The sequence below is a fragment of the Diachasma alloeum genome, unplaced genomic scaffold (assembly GCF_001412515.2).
Source record: "Diachasma alloeum isolate Michigan unplaced genomic scaffold, Dall2.0 Dall_scaffold_00420, whole genome shotgun sequence".
Classification (NCBI taxonomy): domain Eukaryota; kingdom Metazoa; phylum Arthropoda; class Insecta; order Hymenoptera; family Braconidae; genus Diachasma; species Diachasma alloeum.
In genome coordinates, this window is record NW_021680559.1 from 323,503 (window position 1) to 334,066 (window position 10,564).

General features: G+C 35.8%; 1 protein-coding gene across 1 annotated transcript in view; it reads right to left on the bottom strand.

Moving 5' to 3' along the window:
* LOC107042120 (protein giant-lens) overlaps window positions 1-10,364 on the bottom strand; it is a 34,445-nt gene extending 24,081 nt beyond the window's left edge. The window contains exon 1 of the mRNA XM_015263011.1: window positions 9,608-10,364. Coding sequence (XP_015118497.1) covers window positions 9,608-9,862 — 255 coding nt within the window. The 5' untranslated portion in view covers window positions 9,863-10,364. The remainder of the gene's footprint in view (window positions 1-9,607) is intronic.
* Window positions 10,365-10,564: the final 200 nt, after the last annotated feature.

The following is a 10,564-nucleotide window of genomic DNA, read 5'->3' on the forward strand; positions in this document are numbered from 1 at the left end:
TCAACCCTCTGACGAGGAAGTCCTACCAATCCCTGACGATATGAGCGGGAGTGGGAGTACCAGTTACTGTGCTTTAGCTTTGTGTGTGGTAGTGAACCTTTCTCGTCAGAGAGTTGAATTATGTTATACTGAAGAAGTTGATCTGAAATGTTCTTTATGAAAGTCATTACCAATTCTTACTTCTTTCATTTCAATCATTCTAATCCATTTACGATTGAAGATTAAATATTAATTTTTTCAAGGGATACTTTTTTGTTCTTCCAAATAGACATAATATTCCAGTTCAGTCAGTTCGTTGTCATAGAACCCAACATCTATATATCTCATAATGCATTTCTTCAGAAGTATTACCTCTATTATGTATATCAGCTGTACAAAAATTCGGCTGTGCTGTGACTCTTCATTTTACGCATATGCATAAATGAGGATTTATTTGATGGGATGATGATACGTCAATAATTCTCTGAGGAGATAAATCATCGGTAATGATTCATTTCTCTCCTTTTACAATGCATGCTGTATAATGTCCAAAGCTATTTTCGTTAATGATTTCTGGGTCATGAAAATTTACAATTCGGGCTAGAATATATAGATCATTGTTCACGTTCAATGTTTTCGTGAAGTCACGTATTGGAACTCGAAACTGATGATCCGTTGGACAATTGATAAAAAGATGGTTATGAAAGTGTACACTTTTCGTGATACATTGTGTACATCCAATATTAACTCTATTGAAAATTTTATGTATGGTCGTATCTAATGNTTCTAATTTTTCATAAATTTTCCTGAAAGTGAGCTTTCTGATAGGTTTTCTCACATGTGGTATTTAAAATTCATTCAATTATGTACAAATGAAATTGTTCTGATAACATTTCATCGAAATTTAAAGATCAATTAGATTTCATCATTCTTTCATTTGACTAATAATCGAATTTTAGAAATTATTCTAAGAGCATTCGAAAGTTTTCGGAAAAAATTTCCCTTCTCTCTCAGATTTCCATGATTTCTCTCCCCATCTCCCCCAGCTCCCGTATCGATTTTGCAGGAAAAATCTTGCGAGACTCTCCATAGTAAAACGATCGAGTGTTGACTCCCTCAATAGTAAAACCGTGAGATTTAAAGTGTCGCAAATTTTGGCCCACTCAACCGGGAATTGAACCTGAGTCCCCGATATGCCAACCCCACACTCTAACCACACAGCCACTGCCGTCGCTCGAAAGTTCGTCATTTTTCATAATTGTTGAAAATGCACTGCCATTGATGATTTGAATGAAACAAAAAGAGGTTGAATTGATTCAATTATCATTGAAGAGAATTACTTCGACCTTCATAGAAATTAAATAAATTGGTGGTATAAATACATATTTAATTATCTGGAGAAAATTGAGATTTATAAGAGAGGATACATGCAAACCTGTTATGAGCAACTGAAATATCAGTTTTGAAAAACAGAGATTTTAGTTATCTGGGGCTCATAACGTGATCTCGATGAGCGTAGATTTTCCATCATTGATGCCTGTGGAATTTGGAAAATCAACCCTCTGACGAGGAAGTCCTACCAATCCCTGACGATATGAGCGGGAGTGGGAGTACCAGTTACTGTGCTTTAGCTTTGTGTGTGGTAGTGAACCTTTCTCGTCAGAGAGTTGAATTATGTTATACTGAAGAAGTTGATCTGAAATGTTCTTTATGAAAGTCATTACCAATTCTTACTTCTTTCATTTCAATCATTCTAATCCATTTACGATTGAAGATTAAATATTAATTTTTTCAAGGGATACTTTTTTGTTCTTCCAAATAGACATAATATTCCAGTTCAGTCAGTTCGTTGTCATAGAACCCAACATCTATATATCTCATAATGCATTTCTTCAGAAGTATTACCTCTATTATGTATATCAGCTGTACAAAAATTCGGCTGTGCTGTGACTCTTCATTTTACGCATATGCATAAATGAGGATTTATTTGATGGGATGATGATACGTCAATAATTCTCTGAGGAGATAAATCATCGGTAATGATTCATTTCTCTCCTTTTACAATGCATGCTGTATAATGTCCAAAGCTATTTTCGTTAATGATTTCTGGGTCATGAAAATTTACAATTCGGGCTAGAATATATAGATCATTGTTCACGTTCAATGTTTTCGTGAAGTCACGTATTGGAACTCGAAACTGATGATCCGTTGGACAATTGATAAAAAGATGGTTATGAAAGTGTACACTTTTCGTGATACATTGTGTACATCCAATATTAACTCTATTGAAAATTTTATGTATGGTCGTATCTAATGTTTCTTGAAAATGTTGGCAATAAAGATGACCATAATGACATATTTTTTCGAAACTGCGTTCTATTATAATCTCATCAATTTCTCTATCACCACATAATGAACACTCCACTGTTATTGAATAACTTCGATTTTGATTAAAAAATATGGGACATAATGCTGCTACTGTCATTAATGCATTCAGAATTACCAGATCAGACCAGAATCTCAATGCTTTTTGGTAAAATTGCTTAGTTCGAAAAATATTAAATCTCAACTGCTGAACGTATTGTTCATCAACTTCGTCATTTATGACAATGTATTTAATCGAATTCCTGGGTATTTGAACGAAGGATGTCATTGGAGAAACCTTCTGTACTGCACGCTGTAATTAATATTTGAATGATACTGTCAAATGCACATGTGTTCTGCAGACAAAATAAATGAAAATCAGACACAATTAGTCAAAAAGGAACTCATTTNGTCGCAAATTTTGGCCCACTCAACCGGGAATTGAACCTGAGTCCCCGATATGCCAACCCCACACTCTAACCACACAGCCACTGCCGTCGCTCGAAAGTTCGTCATTTTTCATAATTGTTGAAAATGCACTGCCATTGATGATTTGAATGAAACAAAAAGAGGTTGAATTGATTCAATTATCATTGAAGAGAATTACTTCGACCTTCATAGAAATTAAATAAATTGGTGGTATAAATACATATTTAATTATCTGGAGAAAATTGAGATTTATAAGAGAGGATACATGCAAACCTGTTATGAGCAACTGAAATATCAGTTTTGAAAAACAGAGATTTTAGTTATCTGGGGCTCATAACGTGATCTCGATGAGCGTAGATTTTCCATCATTGATGCCTGTGGAATTTGGAAAATCAACCCTCTGACGAGGAAGTCCTACCAATCCCTGACGATATGAGCGGGAGTGGGAGTACCAGTTACTGTGCTTTAGCTTTGTGTGTGGTAGTGAACCTTTCTCGTCAGAGAGTTGAATTATGTTATACTGAAGAAGTTGATCTGAAATGTTCTTTATGAAAGTCATTACCAATTCTTACTTCTTTCATTTCAATCATTCTAATCCATTTACGATTGAAGATTAAATATTAATTTTTTCAAGGGATACTTTTTTGTTCTTCCAAATAGACATAATATTCCAGTTCAGTCAGTTCGTTGTCATAGAACCCAACATCTATATATCTCATAATGCATTTCTTCAGAAGTATTACCTCTATTATGTATATCAGCTGTACAAAAATTCGGCTGTGCTGTGACTCTTCATTTTACGCATATGCATAAATGAGGATTTATTTGATGGGATGATGATACGTCAATAATTCTCTGAGGAGATAAATCATCGGTAATGATTCATTTCTCTCCTTTTACAATGCATGCTGTATAATGTCCAAAGCTATTTTCGTTAATGATTTCTGGGTCATGAAAATTTACAATTCGGGCTAGAATATATAGATCATTGTTCACGTTCAATGTTTTCGTGAAGTCACGTATTGGAACTCGAAACTGATGATCCGTTGGACAATTGATAAAAAGATGGTTATGAAAGTGTACACTTTTCGTGATACATTGTGTACATCCAATATTAACTCTATTGAAAATTTTATGTATGGTCGTATCTAATGTTTCTTGAAAATGTTGGCAATAAAGATGACCATAATGACATATTTTTTCGAAACTGCGTTCTATTATAATCTCATCAATTTCTCTATCACCACATAATGAACACTCCACTGTTATTGAATAACTTCGATTTTGATTAAAAAATATGGGACATAATGCTGCTACTGTCATTAATGCATTCAGAATTACCAGATCAGACCAGAATCTCAATGCTTTTTGGTAAAATTGCTTAGTTCGAAAAATATTAAATCTCAACTGCTGAACGTATTGTTCATCAACTTCGTCATTTATGACAATGTATTTAATCGAATTCCTGGGTATTTGAACGAAGGATGTCATTGGAGAAACCTTCTGTACTGCACGCTGTAATTAATATTTGAATGATACTGTCAAATGCACATGTGTTCTGCAGACAAAATAAATGAAAATCAGACACAATTAGTCAAAAAGGAACTCATTTAATTTGAGAAAGTAAAATAAACCATTAATTATATATAATAGAAGAGGAGAATGTGCAAAATAACAATTCGGAAGCATATTGCTAATTTATTAGCATAAATAACTATACTATATGCAATAAAAAAGCAATTTCCCACTTGTTTCATACGTGATAGCCCCCGTGGTAATCATTGCGATGTTCCATGGTAGCCATTACTATGTCCATAGTAATACTTAAAAAACTTTGGTAACGTGTACGATGTGCGGATTTCGACATGGTAATCTTTACTATTTTATTTTCTCCGTGCGGTTAAAAAAGTTAAAAAGGAGTAGACCGAAAAAAATAAATTTTTCTATGATGTAATTGAGATAATCGAAAAAAATACCTCGTTTTACTCTATGGAATCTCATGAACATTTTGAAAAGAGAAAAGTTTAAATCGGATGAATATCGTGGTGCGAGGAGCTTTTGTAAAGCTCAAAACACGAAAAACGACGTTTTCACCTGACGTACGGGGTAAAATAGCTTGGGCATGAAATTTTTCGCAGTTTTTTAGGTAACCCCTGATATATCAAAATCGCTCTACAATTATTTCCATCAACCGAAGACTTTCAAATTTCAGCAGGGTCCCCCTTAAAGGGAATAAAGAGTGAGAAAATATTCAACTGGGAGATTTTGCAAGGCTTCCAAAGGGCTAAAACGGGTCAAAGTCTACAACAGCGTCCAAGTGCCTCAATTTTTAACCGATTGAGTTGAAAATGGAGTTGCATATAGTTGAAATATGCTCAAAAAAATTAGTATAAATTTCTAGAAATATTGATTTTTTGTATGCATTCATATTTGTTTCGTCTCACCAGTATATACTATCTATTTTTAATATGGTTGAGTATATACCTCTATGGGGCACATATTTTTTCAGATTTTTTTACAACTTCACACAAAAAAATCAATATTTTTGAAAATTAATTCGTGATTTGTTTGTGCGTATTTCAATTATGTGGGACTCAATTTTTAGCTCAATCGGGTGAAAACTGAGGCACATGGCTACATTCTATGGATAGACTTTGATTCGTTTTGACTCTTCGCAGATCCCATGGATTCTAGAAGTTCAATTTTTTCATACTTTTTTGACTTATTATATTTTAACTTTGAAAATCGTCTTTACAATGCCCGACACCTATCAAATTTTACCGCGATCTTCCAAATCAATAGAAATCTGGAAAATTAAAATGCTTACTTCCAACTATATTGAACGTATTGACCATTTTTATTTCATTTATCCTCACACCAATCAAGTACCAAAAATATTTAAAAACTTGAATCCCTCCAACTTTCCGTATTGAACCTCTAAAAGTTCCGTTTTGGAACGGAATCAAATCAACTTTTTACATTCTATCGCTATTTTTTCAATCCTTCTATCGCTATTTCTGGTTCATTGAAAGTTAAAATGTTCCTATGAACGAAAAATCAATCATTTTTCAAAACTATTTTTCCACAAAATGGAAAATACATGCGGCGGCGCTATGCTGACCTAGTCAGTTGACTCCGTTGGCGGTCGAGCGCCAGTTCAGGAGGATTAATAATTTCCTAAAAAATGGCTCTTAACTGTCCCACTCCTCTTTACTCAATCTACATCTTTCTCCAAACTACTTCTCCTTTTCATGAAATCATGAACCAATGTTTCACACTCCAACCCACCACCAAAACCCTCAAATTTATTTTAAAATAATGCGCTCCTACGTGGGCCACCAGAATAATCGAGTGTAATTAATGTTACTCCTGACACGCGTTAATTCTCATCTGTAGGCGCGCCGTGGGTTTTACTTTCCACCAGCAACTTTCACTAAGGCTTATAAAAAGACATTTAAGAATGAGGAAACATAAGAAAGAAAATGGAAAAAAATAACTTTGTCTCTACTTTGGAACATCTGAACTCTCCCAATCTTCCCATTGATAAGAGTAGTCTCAGTGGTAATTAAAAAGGCTTGTTGGCAATACATGAAGTTAATGAGGCAATTGTGGCCGGCCTGCTCAATGCAACAAATTATTTTCTCCGATAATCATCATCTTCAGGGCCTCTCGACAGCCTTTTTCCATGAACGTCAATGGAGATGGTGGAACATTCAGTGAAGGTTTCTATACTCTCCTTGGTTTCTATTGTCAGAGGAGGGTATCTGTAACACCCGTAGGGATGCTTCGAACAAAATTTGAAAGACGATCCTTGAATAACTCCACTCGAACTCCCGCAGTCAGGGTATTCACTTTCACGTGCAATGGAATTGTGTTGTTAATCGCTACCCAATGGGACATGAGGCTGACAAGACTTAGGGAAATCATTGAGATGTAATACCTTGAGGAAATAGCCTTCTCCTGGTTCAAACTAAAGTTTATATCAGACAATTTTATTTACATTTTGTTTGGTCATCTTTCATTTGTCTTCTAAGTAAGTCATTTTCAAGTGTTATATTACAGTGGAGTACATTTCTGCTTATTTTATGCTAAACTGGTATCGTTGTCCTCCACTGGGGAAATTGACACCATGAGAACAAGATAGTGGAGACAAGGGGCCCTATCCATTCACTTGGTTGAGGAGTGTTTTCATTCTTATTCCAGAATTAATTGGAATTGAGTGAGGATAAGGGGAGAGTCATGGAGAATATTTATGACATTAAAGGCTATTTATTTGTTTTCGCTCAACAGAAAGGAGAAAAGAAATAATAACTCAGTTTATATTTTTCATTATTACTCGAATAGGTACCATAAATGTGACAACGCTTGAACCGATCAATTTGCGGAGAATATTCCTGTAATAAAATGATAGAATAATACAAGTTAAAGATAACCCAATTTTGTGGATTATTTCGCAAATATCATCAGTTATATGAAGAATCTCTAGTTGATAGTTGATGATAGATGATTCAAGAAATAGGAAGTTTTATCTACGACCCAATTTGTAAGGAATCCTTTCGCCTATAAAAACGATTCCTTTACATTTTTTCTACACTTACTGCCTTCCCATAATTCAAAAAAAAATCTGCACAAAATTTGAAATTGACATATATGTATCTATTATTATACGTTTTGTACGAATCATTAATTTATAAAAGTTTATAAACCACAAAAATCTTATCTATAAATAAACACGCCAAAGAATAAGCACCCTCGCCATTACACACTTCTCTCAGTATATGACGTTTAATCTATTCCGTAACCTCCACAGTTTAAAACTATTAACTTGATGCAGATATTATGTTGCCCCATTTCTTTATTCTCGGCTATTTTTCAATAAACTCAATGGAAAGAGTTTATTGTTTTCCATTGACCCAGATTTATGAATGACTTTCAACGTAGTGGAAGAGGTAAGGGGCGTGAATGGGATCAGCAAGTGAGTGGTGAATAAAACACGAGAGTATACGAAGCAGAGAAAATACTGGAATAGGACAAACGATTAAATTTACTGAATGCCACGTTATGGTGAATGTAAAGAAGGTTTTTATGAATAAAAAAGCCTTGGGTTTATGAATGAAATCCCAGAATGGAACGTTATAAAGAGCTTGCGCAAAAATACGTGGTGTTTCTTGTTCTTTTCTCTCCTGTTGAGAACAAAAAATAAACGGGAACAGAAAAAAAAGAAAAAAATGGAAGGAGGAATGGAATGAAGGAATATGAAGAAGGTGGCGAATTGAAACGGTGGCAGTGTGTAAACTAAAATGGAATAATAGATGCACCGGAAGACGTCCATGAGCGATCCGGAAGTTCTCACGAATCTCCTGCATCTCTCACAACCACAACCGAACCGAACATGACACCTGGCACTCGTACAGCAGCCCAGAGGCCCAATACCATGTCACTAAAAAACCCAAAGAACGCAGGGTGCGCAGATGACCGAGTGAGAAAAGATATTGCTTACGTATATATATATATTCATTTTTTCAGAGTTTTTTACTCGAGAAAATACGACAGATAGAACGGGTGACTTCATCCGTATGAGATTTTTTAGAGTTGTAGAGAGTTATTAGTCAATGAACAACCAAGATGCATTTGTTAATGAATCAATTCTCCATTTCTCTGAAGGAACGTCTTTATTCGCCAAACATTTTTGTTTTCATATAAAAATTTATGAGCGTGTCATTCAATTTAGTGGCTATTTATTTCCAATAATGGAGAATTCTCTTTTTTTCTCCTCTCATTAATGATGAACCAATGAGATATCTCTCAATTTCAACACATAAGAAAAAAAAAGTATGATGTAAAAAAACACCGGACGTAGCGCCGACGGACAAGCATTCTTCATAGTCCCGTTCACGTAAGAGGAAACGACGCACACAGGAATCTCAAACTCGACCGGCGAACTCGTTATGAATGTTGCCCCGAGTGTACACTACCCCCCATCCTCTCCCCCATTACCCTGAATCACCTTTTTCACCCACCATTCCTCCTCATCTGTAGCACAGCTTCATGACAGGTTCGAGAACGTTGGAGTGGGCGCCACTTGGTTTATACTGTGAAAATATCCGGCTGGCATAGGGTCTTTTTATTCACCCGCACATCGACAACATCACCATCGCCATCAGTATCCAACATTGAAAAGAAGGGGAGACATAAAATTGTTCACATGTTTACGGAAAACAAGAGGTAAAAGAAAAAGGATAAAAATAGCTGCGCCTCGAAGTGAAGGGTAATGTTATAATTGAAGTTGAAACAGGGGGTTGGGGGTATTTTTTACACAATTATCCATGGTTGTGGCATCTAATACTATTGGGAAAGTTGACGGACATTTTGTGGCAAGAAAAAAAAAATTCGATAACTATCGAATTGATGAGGGTGACGCGACGCACTGATTTTATTTCTAGTCAATAATAGAAATCCTTCGGATTCATACCTTTGGAGCCTAAAAGAAGAGTAGTATTTTGAGAGAAAACAACTTCCACAATTCCGACATCTTATCGTGGGCGCGAAAAGCGTCTTTAACGGCCCCGCGGACGTATCGTTAGTGTATATTTAAATACTAAAAAAGGCGCGCACAGCCAGCTCGGCCGGAAATTGGTCAACACACTTAATGCAGCGCGTGCACTTTTCTACGCGAGCTCATGTAAATTTGTCCCCCACAATTATTATCATCATTCGTCCCCGCCCTTCTCCACTCTCCTCAATTCATCCATAATCCGTGTAATACGTGCGACAACACGTACACCGATTTACCAAAGTACTTGGATACTTGGGAAAAAATACACGAGCCACTTACCCCAATTTGATAAACAATGCGGGGCTCCTGTTCCGGTCGTTTATGATGTTTTTTAGTATTGATCAAATCAATCTCAATAGCGGAATCCTGAAACTCCTGTAGTTTTGCCAGATACCTGCTTTCATCCAGTGACAGGTACTCATGCAGAAACTCTTCACCAGCATCATCCATCTCAACACCGAGTAAATTACCAAGGCACTTAGTAAACACAAGGCACAATGTTAGAAACAAACAAATTCTCTTAGGAGATTCCATTTTGTTTGTCGACGAATCTCGTATTTTGCACTCCAAGCCAAGTTAATTGATTTTTAATTTTCAATAAATCAATATTAGTCAGTTTCTCGAGTTAACTAATCACAGTCACATCATCAGGGACAATTTTCCAATTTCACATAACTGTGCATCTTTCCCATTAATTGATTGATTGAAGAGGACAACGAACAACACTATTAAATCAATTTCTATTTTATCTTTCGTATCATCTTGGACCGCAACTTGGGCTTAACACCACGTGAATGTCCATTTATAACTTTGATTCCACTCCAGTTAAGGATAAACAAACCATTTAATTTACGTTGTCCCTCAACAATTCAAAAAAATGTTCGATAAGAAAATATAATATGGTTTTTCTAAAAAGTACTATTTTGAAAATTGTACGAATTTTTCAATTCACGTTATGACTTTTAGTTTCGACCAAAAATGTTCGTCGATGAATAGTAGGTGACTGTCGGTCGTAGAATGGTGCCCACGGGGTACACGAAGGTATGCCGTGGTTGAACTGGACTCTTAGACCAGCAGCAAAGCATGAATGGATGCCCCCACTCCATTTAATTCTTTCTTTCGTATGCCCTCTCCCCCTCCTATTGCCCTTCGATCTCGATCTTCGTTGGAATCAGTTAGGGAGAGGGGATAAACAGAGGAAGGGGGACCCGTCTTCTTGAGTCCGGTTGTCTCTTT